The sequence below is a fragment of the Crocodylus siamensis genome, chromosome 6 (genome assembly GCF_052110815.1).
Source record: "Crocodylus siamensis isolate JL-2025a chromosome 6, ASM5211081v1, whole genome shotgun sequence".
In the NCBI taxonomy this organism is placed as follows: domain Eukaryota; kingdom Metazoa; phylum Chordata; order Crocodylia; family Crocodylidae; genus Crocodylus; species Crocodylus siamensis.
In genome coordinates, this window is record NC_143400.1 from 12,890,139 (window position 1) to 12,906,450 (window position 16,312).

At 62.9% G+C, this 16,312-nt stretch overlaps 1 protein-coding gene across 1 annotated transcript; it reads right to left on the reverse strand.

The window, feature by feature from the left end:
* Positions 1-3,654: 3,654 nt before the first annotated feature.
* On the reverse strand, positions 3,655-16,007 carry NTRK1 (neurotrophic receptor tyrosine kinase 1). Its single transcript, XM_090051454.1, has 17 exons — positions 15,751-16,007; positions 14,086-14,160; positions 13,712-13,783; positions 13,095-13,163; positions 12,767-12,921; positions 12,143-12,291; positions 11,511-11,637; positions 10,199-10,528; positions 9,843-9,860; positions 9,551-9,609; positions 9,147-9,249; positions 8,312-8,458; positions 7,860-7,990; positions 7,170-7,342; positions 5,981-6,221; positions 4,989-5,147; positions 3,655-4,652 (listed from the first exon to the last, which is right to left on the reverse strand). Exons 1-17 carry the CDS (start codon positions 16,005-16,007, stop codon positions 4,467-4,469), a joined length of 2,451 nt encoding a protein of 816 aa, XP_089907580.1. The 3' UTR covers positions 3,655-4,466.
* Positions 16,008-16,312: the final 305 nt, after the last annotated feature.

The window sequence follows — 16,312 nt, forward strand, 5'->3', positions numbered from 1 at the left end:
GTGGCAGAGTGATACAAGAGAGATGCCCAGGCCTGACTGGACACTCCAGCTTTGCTTCCTCTGTACCCTGCCCCCCCGCCGCCCGGCAAGGGAAACAGCTCTGGGGGGAGGGAAATCAGCCCCTGTTGTAGGGGGTAATGAATGGAGAGAAGGGGAAGGGGATCCCAACATAGTGCTAGGGGTCACCGACTACAGCTGGTGGAGGGGATCCATCCATCTCACCTGGGTCCCCGCCAGCCCCGGCATGGGAGGAACAAGTGGAGCGGGCCCCGGTAGCCTTCAGACTGGTGGCTCCAGCCACCTCAGGCCCGCAGGATCCCAGCCCGAGGGAGCTCCCAGGCACCAGCTGCGCCATCCTGTTCCCCAAACTCAAGGGGAAGAAGGTTTTCTGCCCCCGGGGACAAGCTGGAGGAAGCAATAAGCCCCTGCCTATATCCGCTGGGCGCCCACATAAGAGCTTTGATGGGGACTTTGGAAAGAAGGCTGTAATGGGGGAGAGGCATCAATCACGGCCAGGAAGCCCGGCAGAGAGAACAGCACCAGCCCTGCTGGGTTATGCAGAGACTTGACCAGGCCCCTTGCTCCGGCCAAGCGGATCCAGGACCTGAGCGGGGCAAACGCCTGGTCCTGAGCAGCCCCACATCAGCAGCGCCAGCTCTGCGGCGGTGATGGGCCCTGCACCGCGAACGTGCCAGCGCGCCCGCCAAGGACATGCTTCTTGCCGCGGCGAAGATGGCATGGATGCATGCCAGCCTGCTACTTACGGGGAAAACTTCCGCGGGGTTGGCAGCCTCCGGCAACCCTGCCCTGCTCAAAAACTGGGGGGCAGAAAGTGGGGCCAGGAACATGCCCCGCCCCCATAATGACCCTGCTGGCCTGGCCACGATGTAAAGCATTGGCCTGCTGGGTGAAATGAGGGGACTCAGCAAGGCAGGAGGGGGTGCTAGGTGCTGTACGCTGGACCAGCCCCTCTCCAGGCTCCAGCACTGCAGCTCCACTTACTGCCGGCTGCTTTGGAGCTGCCCAGGTCCCTTCCCCGCTTGGCAGCTGTTTTGTGGGTAACAAGGGCCTGGCTGCCACAAGCTCCCGGGTCCAGGCCCTCGCAATCAGTGGGGTGATGGCAAGTCTCTCCAGGCAAGCGAGGCGGCTCACAGCCCCTGGAGCAATGCTAGAGGCCCTTTCCTGCCTGCTCTGCAGATGCCAATCACCTGGGCTCCACGGGGCCCCTAATGACTGATGGGAAAGTGCTGGCTTGGGGGGAAAAAAAGAAATCTTTCCACTGACTTCACTGCAGGCTTAATGCACTGCCCGGTCTGGGCTGTGAGGAGGGGCCCAGCTGCCCTCTTGTGCATGTCATGGGCACCATACTGCTACGGGGTTGGAAGATTCTCCTCGGCACAGCCCCAGCCTTCATTCTCCCTGGCTGGGAGTGTGCAAAGGTGCTTCCCCTCCCATCATGAGCACCTCACACAAGGGGCCAGGTCCAGCTACAGCCCTGTAAGTGCCCCCCCCACCCCCACCCTGGCCCTGCCTGGACCCCACGGCCCCCGGCTTCCCGATCCCAGGGCTGCATTTGGCAGCAGCAGCAGGACCCGAGGCCCAGGAGAGTTTTCCAGCGAGCAGAGCCGTTAATTACCTCATTGTCAGAGTCCATTACCGCTCCCCCCGGAGCCCCTGCGCCAGAGATGAAATGGAGAAACTGCTGGGGGGGTGGGAATCAATCCATGCTAAACGCTTCAGGGACCACAGGGGTGGTGATGGTGGGAGGGGGTCACCGTGCTGCGCTCTTAACCCTTCAGCGGATGGCACGGGTGAGGGGGCCGGGATCCCACTTGCTGCTGATCCCGGGGGTCGGAGACTCACAGGCTGGTTGGGACCCCAGACCCCAAGGAAGCCCCCCTGCAGTTTACTCCCCCAGGGCAGTGGGGAGGGGGCTTGTTTCCTCCTGGCTCCATGCCGCCCCCTGGGTCCCCTCCCTAGCTGTTACGTGTGGACGTTAAGCACCCCAGAGGTGGTTGCACCACCCCAAGCCTTGTCAAGCCTCACAGGCCATGGCCATAGCAGAGCTCATGGCCAGTGTCAAGGGTGTGGGGTCACATCTCCTGGCCGTGGTGTCTGTGGCTGCCCCACTTCCGTAGCTCTGGGTCCAGCCCACATAGCATTGAAACCCCAAACACCCAATGCAGGGAGGGAGAGAGACCGATATCACCCCCATCTTCCCCCGTTCCCACCCCCCGGACCCTGGCAGGGCCACGCTGCCTGGCTGTGACCCTGCCACGTCAGGCTCCAGGCACGAGCCGTCGAGCTGATGCGAGCTGGCAGCTCCCATGTGCTCCAGTGCCAGCGCGTATGCGGAGCAAGATGAGTTCAAGACCCCAGTTCAAGCCCTTGATGGAGACTGAAGCCCTGCAGACCCCTGCCCAGCTGGCCCAGGTGGGCACTGTGCATGGACCCCGGTTTCCCGGTGGGCGCAGGGCTGGGGTAATGGCTTCTGGATTGATTTCAGCTGCAGGAGTCAGTGGGAGCCGCCGATGTGGCGTGAGGCACTGGGGACGGCTCTGGTTTCCTGGATGTTTTCTCACTGCAGTAAACAGCCCGGGCGGCTCACATGTGTCGTGCCACTGAATCCCGGAAAGTCCCGGCCTGTGCCAGGGGAAGGCAATGGGGCAGCACGCACGGGGGGGAGTGGGGCCGTGCATCTCCGGGGGGGTTGCATGCAGCTGGCTCGGGCATGAATGGGGGAAAGGGGGAGCCAAGAAGCATTCATGCCCATCTCAGCTCAGCTGCATCCCACCAGGCCCAGCCCAACCGTGGGCAGGGGGCTGGGACCACTGCTCTCACCCCTCCCCAGCCCCACCTTTGTCTGGGCTCGGGTTTGCAAAGTTGCAGCCGTGCAGCCAGCTCTCCACCCTGCCTCAGTTTCTCCACTCAGGAAACCCCCCAGGGAGGGCAGGATGGCAGGTTCGGGCTACTGCCTCCAGCCCCAGGTCCAACACACCTTGGACATGCCCTCGGGTCCGGCCACGACAGCCTGCCATCTCTGTAGTGCCTCTCTCTTATCTCCGGCAGGGGCGAGTGACAAAGCATGGGCTGGGACCCAGGCGGCCGTGGCTAATTACCCAGATGCAATCCATTCAACTCCATTATGGGCAGACCCGAGGCTCGAACATTAGTGGTAGAGCAGGCCCATGCCAGCAGATGTGATTATGGGGACGCTGCGGGGCAGGCGATAAGGCCTCTGATTCAATGAAGGGCACATGTGTTCCTGCCTTGCCGGTGGCAGAGACAGAAGCAAGGTCCTGACGTGTCCCAGAGCGTGGTCACGGTCACCCAGCTTCAGTGAAGGGCAGGTCTCGGCCGGGAACAGGGCAAGGCAAGGTGGTGGGAGGGGAGGCACCAACCGGCTGGGGACAGAGCTTGCTTTTTCCTTCCCAAAGTTTTGCAGACTCTCTCAGCATCACTGCATGCCCCAGGTAGCTGACTCGGGGCTGGCAGGTCCGCAGGCAACTACAGGACCTTCCCCTGGTGTCTTGGCTCTGGGATCCACACCAAGCAAGAACAGGGCAGGAGCCCACCATGGCTCCAGGCCCCCACCCCAGCCTGGTGGCACCTGACAAACCCAGCTCCAACCGAGGGACTTGGGCAGAGGTTTTATTTCTCAGCAGGTCCCTGTGCAAAGCCACAGGCGCACGTGGCCCCAGCAGCTGTGCTTGTGCAAGGAGGCCCATTGACAGGGAGGTCCCAGCTGCTGCTAGCCCCATGCAGACAGGGTTGAACCAGGCATCGCTGCAGCACAAGCAGAATCGGGCCCATTGCGTAAGCCCAGAGCCACCTCCATCACCTCTGCCCAGTGCCAGCTCCTGCCATGGTGAGGTCTCCCCTTGCTGCAGACCAGCCCCCTTGGCCCCCAGGAGACCCCAACTGGACCTTGCAGGTGGGAAGGATGGGAGCCATGGCCCCCTCAAACCCTTCATGGGTGCAATGGATGCTCTATGGCTGCGGTGCAAGATGGTGCAGCCCCCCCGGCTGCCATGAGTCTCTGGTTCTGTACAATCAGGTGCCCCCCACCCCGCCCTGAAAAGCCCCTATAGCAATGATCTAGTGCTTACAAGAATAAATAGGTTTAGAAACATACGGGGACTGTGGGACAGCCCCATCCACCCCCCCGCCCCATCAACCCTATCGGCCAACCTCTGATCGGGTAAAGCAAGAGTCTGGCCCGCTCTGAAACACAAGCAGCATCTGGTGGCCCCAGATGCAGAGTAAGGTGGGGGTTGACGTCCAGGCAGCCCCCAGCCAGGGACAGGGAAAGGTGAGCAGGGCTGGGGCAGGCACCCGGCAGCAGGAAGCCTCCATCCATCCATCCGTCACAGGCTCACAGCAATTTAGGCATCCCCATCCCGGGCTGCGCCGGGTCCGAGGGAGCAGTGGGAGCTCCCCCGGCAGCAGCCGTGGCCTCTTGGCTGCTAGCCCAGGATGTCCAGGTAGACAGGCGGCGTCTTGACCAGGGCTTGCAGCCGGCGGTGGATCTCCTTCATGCTCTGGCGCTGGGGAGGCTCGCGCTGCCAGCAGCTCTGCATGATGTCGTAGACCTCGGAGGGGCAGGTCCGCGGGCGCTCCAGCTCCCGGCCCTGCGTGATGCACTCGATAGCCTAGTAGTGGCAGGGGGATGAGGGGGGTGAGACCACTGCCCCTCTCCTGCCATCCCCCAGCTCAGCACAGGGGGGTCAGCCCCCTGAGGAGCTCAGTGCCCCCTGGCAGTGACAGTCCCAACCCAGGTCCCCCGACCCCTGCCTGCTGCTCCCTTTTGGGTGTGGGACCCAGGCGCCCTGGTTTCCATCGGCTACCAGAGCTGGAGGAAGACCCCAGGTGTCCGAGTCCTCAGGGACAGCCCAGATGGGCCCCGTGAGGCTGAGCCAGCACCCCCCAGCTCCCTTAGCCACCTTCTTGGCCCCCAGCTCTCCCTATGCCCCCCGCCAGCCCCACACCTCGGTGTTGGAGAGCTGGTACCAGGGCTGCTTCCCGTAGGTGAAGATCTCCCAGAGCACCACCCCGAAGCTCCAGATATCGCTCTCAGTGGTGAACTTGCGGTAGAGGATGCTTTCGGGGGGCATCCACCGGATGGGCAGCATCGTGCGGCCCCCCACCTGCCGAGGCGATGACAATGATAAAAGGGAGAGAAAAGGAGAGAGAAGGAGAAGTGAGAGACGGAGGAGAGCCCCTTCTGCCCCTGGCTTGTGCCAGGCAAGCAGAATCGGGCCCGGAGACGCCACATGCACACCCCACCCCCTCCCTGCTCCCCCCGCCCCACCTGCGCTAAGTGCTCTGCCTCCCCCTTGCCTTGCCAGGCCCCATTAAATATGAATACGGGGCTGGGGTGGGGCGGGAGCTAAAAGGGAAAATTGCAAGCAGCCCCCGGAGCCCCCGGCTGTCACCATACCGCTCCCACCAGGGCCCTCCCAGAGATGGATGGAGATGGATGGCTCCAGCCCCTGCTGCCCCGGACTCCCGCCCCCACCCCAGGCGAGTGGGCAAGCTGCCACGCCGCCCAGCCCGGAAGGGAACAGGATTAGAGGAGGGAAGAAGGACGAGCCTCCCGGGCACCCAGCAAAGGACCTGCCAACGGGAAAGTTCAAAAGGGAGCTCCAGAGACTGCATCGGCCAGCAGGTTTGGGAAGTTGTTTTCTTGCCCCTCCTAGCTGGCAGCAGTAGTGAGCTGTTATCCTGCCTAGAGACCAACCACTCCCCTGGATGGCAGCAGTAGTGAGCTGTTATCCTGCCTATTGACCAGCTACTCCCTTAGATGGCAGCAGTAGTGAGCAGGCATCCTGCCTAGAGAGCAACTACTCCCTCAGTACTGAGCTGTTATCCTGCCCAGAGACCAGCCCTCCCCTAGCTAGCAGTAGTGAGCAGTTATTTTCTATGGGCACAACACTACAAGGGGACCTGGAGGATGCACACACACGCCTGCCGTGCTCACTCGGTAGTAGTCAGTGCTGTAGATATCCCGGGACATGCCGAAGTCCCCGATCTTCACCACCATGCCATGGCCCACCAGGCAGTTGCGGGTGGCCAGGTCACGGTGCACGAAGTGCAGGGAGGCCAGGTACACCATGCCCGAGGCGATCTGCGTGGCGATCTGCAGCATGTGGCTCAGCGTCAGCTGCCCGAATGGCTGCCCATTCCCGTTATCCAGGATCTTGGCATCTGGCCCGTGGGACCTGGACAGGGCATGGCAGGGCAGGGGTGAGGTCTGGAGAGTGACCCGGCATCCCCAGTGCCCTCTCGGGCCCTTCTGTGCAGGGAAATAGCTCCTATGCCCAGAGCAGGGGTGGCATAAAGGCTTCATGCCCTGTCCTTCACACTGGGCAGGGTGGCAGGGTCCCGATCCTCTTTGCCCAGCAGTCAAGAGCAGCCCCAAGACTGCTCCACGTGCCACTGAGACCAGATATCTGCATGGACAGGGGCAGGGGGGGCACCAAACATGGCTCCAGAGGGGCACCAAATGCAGTTCGAACCCTCTGAACACACCCGACACCTCCCAGACCTCAACAGCCTCCCCCAGCCACACGTGTAAGTCCATCCGTGGCTTTCCGCAAGGCCACACGCCTGCTTTGATGCCAAGCGGTGCTGACAGCAGAGGGCGCGGAGCCATTTACGCCAGGTCTCATCACCATCATAATCTTAGCCGCGTCTCCACGCTCGGCCCGTGGCCGCCCGGCAGCCCCCCGTCTCGCAGCAATGCCTGGGGGGCCCATCGAAGAGTCTCTGCTTATTGCAACTGATGGGCAATCTCCCTCACTGCCAGCCTCTCAGACAGCTAATCTAATCAATATTGCAAGGAGGGCCGCATTAGCAGGGAGGCTGTCTGAGCCGCGCCAGTAATGGAGCGGTGGGGAGGGCATGCCAGCAGCGGCCGGGGGAAGCAGCAAGAGGAGTGGGTCTCCATGTGGGGCAGAGAGCGTGCAAATGTGTGCACACGTGTGCACAGGGCTGGGATTTGGGGAGGGGTTAAAAAAGCCTCAAAGAGGTCGTGTTTGCCCTTCCAGGGTTTCAGGTTGGCTCCAGCAGACTAGCTCATGCCCCCCTGCTACAGCCCCAAGGAGCTCTGAGCCAGGCTGGGGCACGGATCAGGCCCGGGTGGGTCAGATCTCGCCCCCGGCCCTCACCTGAGGAAGCGGTTGAGGTCGCCGTGCTTCATGTACTCGAAGACCATGATGAGGGGCTCGTCGTCTGTGCACACGCCGTAGAAGCGCACGATGTGCTCGTGCTGCAGCACCGTCAGTAGCTCTGCCTCACGCTGGAAGTCCAGCCGGGCGCTCTCCGTGGCTTCCTTTAGCGCCTGGCAGGGGGGAAATGCAAGGCAATGCACCCCTGGGGCTGGAGGGGGCAAGGGGGCAGGCCAGGCCGCCTGCCCCTGCCCCTGCCCCTGCCCCTGCTGGGCATGGGGTGCAAAGGGTGAGGGGGCCACACTGACTGCCTGGGGCAAGTCCCTGGGAACAAGCTCATGCTGTCATCTGTGCATGCAGCTGCGAGGTCTGGGGGGGACAGGGGACACCCGTGCAGCTCCAGGCACAATGGAGAAGAGCTCCCACTGCTGCCATAATCAGGAGATCTCTGCAAACCAAGGCTGGGAGGGCTGGGTGCTGACTCTCCCACAGGCTTGGACAGGGCCCAGCGGGGTGTTTGTGTACGCGCCTGTATATGAGCATGCACACCTGCCAGGGGAAATCAGTCATGTGTCATAAGCCCTATATTGCTGGTGGGGATTCCCCGGAGAGGAGCCCTAGTTGTTGGGAGGGAGTCCCCTGCCCTGGAGACTCTAGCTGTGGAGCAGGGAAGAAAGGGCTGGGGGTTACCTTGACGGCCACAAGCATCTTCTCCTGGTCGGGAATGAGGTTGTAGCATTCGGCCAAGAAAACTTTCCCGAAGGCGCCCTCGCCCAGCTCCCACTTCAGCACGATGTCCCGCCGCTTGATGTGGTGGACACCTGCCGGACAGGGGCCGTGAGCCCTGCCCTGCCCTGCCCCTGGTCTCGGGGGGTAGGGGGACTCCTGCCCTGGCCGGGTCCAGCTGAACAGGGGTGGATCCGGATGCAGGTGTCGCTCTGGGGCCAAGGGGTTCAGTGGGAACCGCAGGGAAGGGGACTGGGCCGGGGCAGAGCCTCCCCACCCACTCCATCTCAGCCAAACCCCCCTAGACACCTCCCACCCCCAGCTCCTACCAGGACCCCCTGGAAGACCCCAGGGCATCTCCCAGCCCCCCGAAACACCCCAGGGAGCTCCTAAACCCACCCTGCCCTGCCCCTTACAGGTGTCACAGAAGTACTGGGGGTTCTCGATGACGCTGGCTTTCACCCCATCCAGTTTGCTCTCCGCCGAGGACAGCGGGCTGCTGCCCAGGTTCATGAAGTGCAGGGACATGGCTACATCGTCCTCCTGTGCCAGCACGGCTGAGCCTGCCATGGTGGGGTGGGGAGGAGAGATGTCACAATCCCATGCCATGACCCCAAGCAGGCAGGAGCCCATGCCATGAACCCAGGTGGGCAGGGATGCCCTCCCACCCCGTGGCCCTGATCTGGGGGGGTGCAGCCCCCCCAGCTCTAGGAGCTGGTGTTGGCATTGATGTGGGGATGGGGAAGGTGAATGAAGCTCATGAAAGCCCCGAGGGGTTGGGGCCCAGGTGCCGTGATGCACCCACGGAGCAGCAAGCACCTCCCTTCCCTCCCCACTCCCAGTCCCAGCCCGGCCCCGGGGGGAGCCAGGCCGATCAAACCCATTTAAAGGCTGAATCTGTTCCAGGAGTGAATTAGCAGCTGCCGCCTGCCTTGCTTGTCACATGGCTGCGGGGGGGTGGGAAGAGGGGGGATTCTCGGACCCGGGGCCCTGCATTGCCCCTCTTCCCCATTGCTCCAGCTCCAGGCTCCCTTGCTCCCTGCAGGCAGGATCGGGGCCCGGGCAAGCGCTGGGAGCAGTCGGGGGTGACACATCCACAGACACAGCCCCCCTTGGACCTCAGGGCATGCATAGAAGCAACCACCCCCCACCAGCAGGTTTACCCCCTGCAGACACAGGGCCAGCTCCTCCAGGGTGGGGGACTTGCATGGAGCCAGGCGGCAGGTTCAAGGCCCCGTGTCAGGGACTTACGACTGATGCCGAACTTGGAGTGTCGCCCACACTTGTTGAGCACAATGAGCATGATGGATAGGAAGACGCAGGCGAAGACGGCCAGCGCCACGGCCACTGAGACCTGGAGAGGGGACACGGCTCAGCCTGGACCCTGGGCACTGCTAGGATGGAGGCTGAGGCCATGCCAGACCTGGCCCTCCCAGGGAGAGACAGCACAGACCAAAGGCCAGGACTCCTGGGTTCTCTTCCCGGGGCGGGGTTCAGAGTCAGGGCAGGCCTGATGCTGCCTCTGACCCACTGCAGGGAAACAGGCCAGGCCCGTGCCTCAGTTTCCCCACCCAGGGCAGGCTGAGCTGGCAGGAAGCAGCAGAGCCTGGTGCTTGCCCTGTCCCAGCAGAGACGCCCTCTGTGCTCCCCCTCACCCCAAAGCCATGCTCCTCCGCTGTCTCCACCGGCCCCTCCTGGGTGCTGTTCCCGTGGCCTGGAGAGAAGCAAGACAGGCAGCATTAGCCCAGGAGGCACAGCTCCCCCCCCGCCATGACGGTTTGGGGGGCTGGTAATGGGGTACAGACCCCGCATTCCAGTTGTGGAGCAGAGATCCCAGTGACCCCCACCCCTCCCCTGACTCGATCCAGGGCTGGGCTTGTGCACATGGCCTGGGGTCCCTCTGCAGGTGCAGGGGGCGTGGAAAGCAGCCCCGCGGTCAAGACTCACCTATGGGAGACAGCGACACTGCAGGCGTTGGGGAGGGGAAAGGAGAAGCAATGTTACTCACCAGCCCCAGGACCCCACTTGCCCCCCAATCCACATCAGAGCCCCTCTCACTCCCATCTCACCCCTCTGTCCCCCCACAACATGGATCAAATGAGAGCGGGTTCCCCACTGCCTGGACTCGCTGCCCAGAGTGGCGTGGGGGTATCCCATCCCCCCATCACCCCCTGCCCCCAATAGGGTCAGAGGTATGAGTGATTCTCCAGCTCCCCATTCCCCGAGGGCTCCTGATAGCAGAGGCAGGAGGGGAAACTGAGTCCCAGAAGTGTCCTAATACCCTCGGCTCCCAGGGCAGGCACCTGGGATGGGCTCCTCGGGGTTGAAGCTGAAGGGGTTGTCCATGAAGCGCCCGTAGATGGTGCGGGCATCGGTGCCCAGCGGGTTGCGCACGAGCAGCGTGTAGTTGCCGTTGTTGACGTGTGTGGGGCGGTTGAGGTGCAGGCAGCCATGCAGCACGGTGGAGTTGAGCTCAGCCTCCACAATGCGCGTGTGGATGTAGGGCCCTTCAGGCAGCGCCGAGCCATTGAACAGCCACCGGATGCTGGGCGCTGGGTTCCCGTCCACCGAGAAGGGAATGCACCAGAAGTGCTGCGCGATGGCGTCCTGCAGGTCCAGGATCACGGCCGGGACTGCGGGGCAGTGGGAGCATGGGGCAGGGGGCCAGGGGCAGCCCCCCACCTGGCCCTCCCGCTGGGAGCAGGGGCTGGAACCGGGGGGCCTGTCCCTAGGGTTCGGAGCTGGAGCTGGACCTGTGCTGCCTTGCACACCCGTGGGTTCACACACACACATGCACCCCCACACCTGCAAACACACACACACGCTCATATATGCACCCCTACATGCATGCTCACACGCACATATGTACACCCATAAACACATATACACCCACATGCATGCTCACACCTATGAATACATACCTATGCATGCCCACACACGTTTGTGCACCTGTAAACACATGTGCATCCACACACGTTTGTGCACCTGTAAACATATGTGCATGTGTGTGGATGCCCATAAACCCATGTATGCACATTCACACCCATGAATGTACACCTATGCACACTCACAGCCACATGCATATCCACACACCTGTAAACACATGCACATCCACATGCACGTTTGTGCACCCATGAACACGTTTACATCCACACAAACCCGTGCACACATGCTCACACCCATGAATGCCCACTCACACACATGTTCATGAGCCTGTAAACATGTATGCATCCACACGCATGTTTGTGCACCCATAAACACGTACTCATCCACACGCAAGCACACATGCCCATGCACACATGCTCAACCCATGAATGCACACCTATGCACACCCACACGTCTACGAGCCTGTAAACATGTATACATTCACATGCATGTTCGTGCACCTGTAAACACGTATGCACCCATATGCATACACTACACACACACTCACACATGCACATTCCCAGGCGCCTGGGTCTACATGGGAATGCAAGGGGCTGCTGTGAAGCTGCTCGGGGCTGCTAAATGACATAACCAAGACCCCCATGGGCAGGCAGTGGCAGAGCCCTTTGCTAGCCCCACACCCATTGTGCCCCGCTCTCCCGCCCCCCTGGCCACCTGCGCAGGGCTCACAGGTAACGTTGAGCTGCACGGCTTCCTCGGTGCGGCCCACCCCGTTCTCGGCCCAGCAGGTCACGTCCTTGCGGTTGAAGGCAGACGAGACATTGTGGATCTGCAGGGAGACCTCCGAGGCTGACACCTGCAGGGACAGGCCCGGCCTGAGACCCCAGCAGTGGGCAGAGAAAAGCAGGGCTGGGCACCCCCCCTGCCAGCAGTCTTGCCAGGCCATACACACCCAGGGCTGGGGGAGAATCACCCCTCACTGGGAACAGTGTGGGGGCTAGGACTGTCTGCGGGGCTGCAATTGCACCTGAACCAACGAGGCAGGATGGAGCAGCTGGGGACAGAGGGGTTTAATGGAGAACAGGAGGGTGAGAGGCACTGGGACTGCCCCAGCAGGCAGCATACGGTCAACCCCCCTCCCTCCCTCCCCCCACCCACAACGACCAAGCAAACCTCCCCTGGCCTCCGGCACAAAGAGGAGGCTGCAGGTCATGAGGCCTCAAGGTCAGGACAAGAAGGCTGAGAGGCCTCCAGGGACAAGGAGGTCGGACCTGGCACTCCCAGGGGTCGGGGGTTGCTTTCCAGCCGCCCGCCCTGGGAAGGGGAGCTGTGCAAGGGAGAGAAACTGAGGCCCCGCTTGCCTGGACGATGACAGGCAGTTCAGGGCCCACGTCAGGCACGATCCAAGCACCGGTGGCTGCCGGGTCACCCAGGATGTGGCACGTCAGGTTTACACTCTCGCCCTGCTGCACCGGCACGTCGTGGTGCTCGATCCAGATCCGTGGTAGCTCTGCCCAGGGGCAGGCAGAGACACGTTGCCTCAGGGCGGGCACAGCACCCCTTGCATGTGTGTACACACACATGCACACAAAAACGCACATGGGCATGCATGCGCTTGTGCATACGCACACATGCACTTGTGTATACACACACGCATACACATGTACAGACAGAACACACACACATGCGTACATATATGCATACATGCAATTGCACATGCACTTGCACAGAGAGAACATACACGCACACCAATGTACTTGTGCATGCACATATATGCACATGCATGCCTGCACACACGTGCACATGCACACACACACATGCACACACATGTGCATGCACACACGTGCACATGCATGCACATACTCACACATACGCGCATGCACACACACATGCACACACATGGACATTCACGTATGCACATGCATTCACACACATGCACATGCACATGCATACACACTCCAGGTTTCAGGGCAGGGCTTGCGTACCGCAGTCTGAGACGTGCAGCTCAGCCAGCGGGACCTCCAAGTTGTCCGCCCAGCAGCTCAGCGACTGGTTCCCCAGCCCGGCCTGGCCACTTCGCTGCCACAGCTGCAGCCACAGCAGGTCGCAGGAGCACTGGAAGGGGTTCCCCATGAGCACCCTGCATGGGGACAGAGGTCAGGGAGCGGGACTCTGGGGTGGTGGGGTGGGATCCACCCACTCTGCCCATCCCACGATCACCCCAGCCCTGGGATCACGCCTAGTCCCTGCTCCGATGCGGCCAGGGCCCTTTCCAGGCTGGGCCAGACCTTGGCAGTACCCACGGGTACTCACAGCTCCTGCAGTGGCAGGTGGTGGAAGGTTTTCCAGGACAGCGATGCCAGTGCGTTGGACGAGAGGTTCCTGCCGGGGGCACAGAAAGATCCATGGAGCAGAAGCAACCCATCCAGGGTGGCCCCAGCCCCGCTCTTACCCAGCCTCGGCAAGGCTGCAACCCCATTGCCCCAGGAGGGGAAACTGAGGCACAGGGAGATGGAGTGCCAGAGCACCTGCAAGGACCCCAGCCCTGTCCACCATCTGGGGTGTCTCTCACCCCCCCAACCCCATGCTCCCCTGCACCATCCACACGGCTACAAACACCCCAGAGAAGGGGGCACTTACAGAAGGGCAAAAGGGGAGCATGATCTGCCCCCAGCAAGCTGGGCAGGGAGCATCGCTGGGGGCACCTACGCCTTGCTCCAGCTCAGAGCAGCACTTTCCCCAGAGCTGCCTCACCCCCCCCAAGCCCCAGCTGCTGGTAGATTGAGTTTTGCAGCCGGCATTGCTCTCCAGCGCAGGGACAGCTGTGCCCGATCAATCCCTCACCCCACGACGCAGGGGGAGGGGGAGGCCGGTACCCGCGATGCACAGACGGAGGCAGGACAGGCCCCATCTTAGCCCCTGGGACTCACAGGTAGCTGAGCTTGGGGGTGGCATGGAAGGCGTCCTCAGTGATGGAGTGCAGCCCCGAGCCAGCGATGGTGCTGCAAGGCAGAGGGACCACCATGAGCAAGGGGAGGCCGCGACCCCCAACCCAGCATCACGGAAGGGGCAATTCAGGGAGCCTGGGGGGTCCCAGAGCAGAGTGCATGGGAGAGACCCGAGCACCAGCTGGAGCAGCCTCGAGGCGGCTCTCAATAGCCCCGGGGGCTGGTTCCCAGGAGTTGCATCTCCCTTTGCCTCCCCCAGTCTCTGCAGGCTTCCTGGGGGAGGTGTATTGGGACAGGGGATCTTCCCCCAACCCGCCCCCTTGCACATGCACGTGTGACGCACCAGGGATACTCACAGGTTCTTCAGCTCCCGGAAGGCCTTGATGTCGGCCAGTGTCAGGCGGCTCAGTGCTCTCTGGTTCTCGATGACCCTGGGGAGCAGCAAGGCCGTGAGCAGGATCGGGCCCCGGGCAGGGTGACAGGAGGCAGGCAGCGCTGGGGGCTGATGGATGGGGCCATAAAGGGGCCTCTTCCCTCATTATCCCACTCCTCCCAGCTGCTCCAGGCCTGGATGGAGCATCTGTCCCCTGCTCTCACTGGGGTGGAGGCCCATGGTGCCTCAGTTTCCCCCAAAACCGGCTTGGGGCTGCATTAGGGCACTTTGCCAGTGGGGCTGTGCTGGGCGCTGGGCACTGGTCTGGGGCCACTCCACAGTGATCCATGTCCCGTGGCTGGATTCCCCCTTTGCCTGTGGCCCACAAATAGCAATTCCCTTGCTCCCTGGACCCCCCACCCCAAGATGTCCCAGCCTTGAATCCAGCACTGTCCCCACTGCCTGCCCCCATGTTCGGGCACCAGGCTGTGCTGCAGGGGTGGTGAATGACTCTTCCCAATGCAAACAGCATTGGGAAACTGCTCAATACCTTTCTACAAACCTCAGAGGAAGGGAGAAGGGTCCCAATCCCCCAGGGCTATGCGAATCCCCATGGGCTCAGGACCCTGCAGCCCGGGGCGACTTTCCTGGGCTCCATCTCAGAGGCTGGGCTCTGGGTTTTGCCTGGGAGCCCCTGCCCCACCCAGCCTCCATCCCCGTGCCCGGGCAGGGTGGGGCAGCTGCATCTCGATGCTGGAGGGTGAGTCCTGGGCATGGATCTCAGGGCCTTGCTCCTGTTCTGCGTGGCACCGCAGCCCCTTGGGTGGGATGAGCTGGGGGGTGACAGCTGCCTGGGGTAAAAGGGACGTACCCTGGCCTGGATGCGTGGGGCCCAGGAGAGACCATAAATGCAGCACACAAAGCCGCCCGCATGTGGGGCAGGCAGAGGAGCCCTCTCTGGAGGTGCCCTGCCCCTCCCAGCCGCTGCGCAACAAAGGCCTGGCAGCGCCCGCCAGGTTCAGCCCCACCCCAGAGAGGGAAACCGAGGCATGGCCCCAGCCAAGGGGAGCTGGCAGCTGGGGATGGGACTCAAGGGCCCAAAGCCAGCAAAGGAACCCAAGTGTCCAGTCTCCCATAGACCTTGCACCCCTCCCAGAGCTGGGAGCAGACCCCAGGCGTCCGGGCTGCCAGCCTCCCCCCTACCATGTCTGTCCCCCAGGGCACAAGGGGCTGGTGGTGGCCACATGCCTGGGGGTGCTGGGAGCTGCAGCGGGAAGGGGGGCTGGCTCCCACGGCCAGCTCCCCCCCTACCAGCCCTGCCCTGCCCTGCCCTGCCCATCACTGGCTTTGCCCAGGGTGGATGCAGGGTGGGGGGCAAGGAGCAGAAGCAACCCTGAGCACAACGCCTGGGCATGGGGCTGCTCCCATGGCTCCAAGGAGGCTGGGGATGACGGCAGCCCACCCCCCAGGGCCCAAGCCTAGCTGAGGGTGCCCCTCCACTGCCGGCAATATGGCCCCTGGGGAAGGAGCAGAGCAGGGGGCACAGACCAGGGGAGGCTGGATGTGACTCCACTCTGGGGACTCCCACGCCCTTCTGATCTCCAACTCCCCACCTGGCCCGCCTCCCCCGCGCCCCCGAGGTACTCACACATCGGTGAAGTTCTCCGTCCCTGCCAGCTCTGCCAGGCTGCGGAGGCCACTGGGCTCCAGGCACTGGAGCTGGAGGGTCCCGAAACACCTGCAGCCCCCAGGGCAGGGGCTGGCACAGCCCAAGGGCAGGACCAGGCAGCACAGTGGGAGCAGCCAGGCAGGCAGCATGGTGGGCCCCGGTGCCCGGAGCGGGTCCCCAGCGCCCCGTGCACCTGCTGCCCGGGCAGGCGGTGGCCAGCATGGGTGTGCAGGCATCTGCCCGGCTTAAAGGCAACGGCATGTCCAGCCTTGCAGGGAGGAGCTTGTCAGAGCCCTCCTCCCCAGACAGCTGCAGCCAGCCCAGCCCCAGCCCAGCCCTGCCCAGCCCAGCCCAGGCAGGAGCTGTCCAATATCCAGGCACCCCTGGGCACAGCCCCTGGGCACCCAGGGGGGATTTGGATTGAAGGGAGCATTGCAGGAACAGGCCCCATTGCAAGGGAAGGGGCAGGGGGGTGTAAAGCAGAGAAGGTGGGTCCAGCTCCCCACAGCTGTAGGGGGATGAGAAGGGGGCTGCGGGCAGA

Excerpts from the sequence above, each read along its gene's own strand:
- NTRK1 (XM_090051454.1), bottom strand. The coding sequence starts at position 16,007 with ATGCCTGCACACCCATGCTGGCCACCGCCTGCCCGGGCAGCAGGTGCA. Across the intron at positions 6,222-7,169 it reads GACCTCAACCGCTTCCTCAG|GTCCCACGGGCCAGATGCCA; the intron begins GTGAGGGCCGGG and ends TGCCCTGTCCAG. Across the intron at positions 5,148-5,980 it reads ACAGCACTGACTACTACCGA|GTGGGGGGCCGCACGATGCT; the intron begins GTGAGCACGGCA and ends TCGCCTCGGCAG.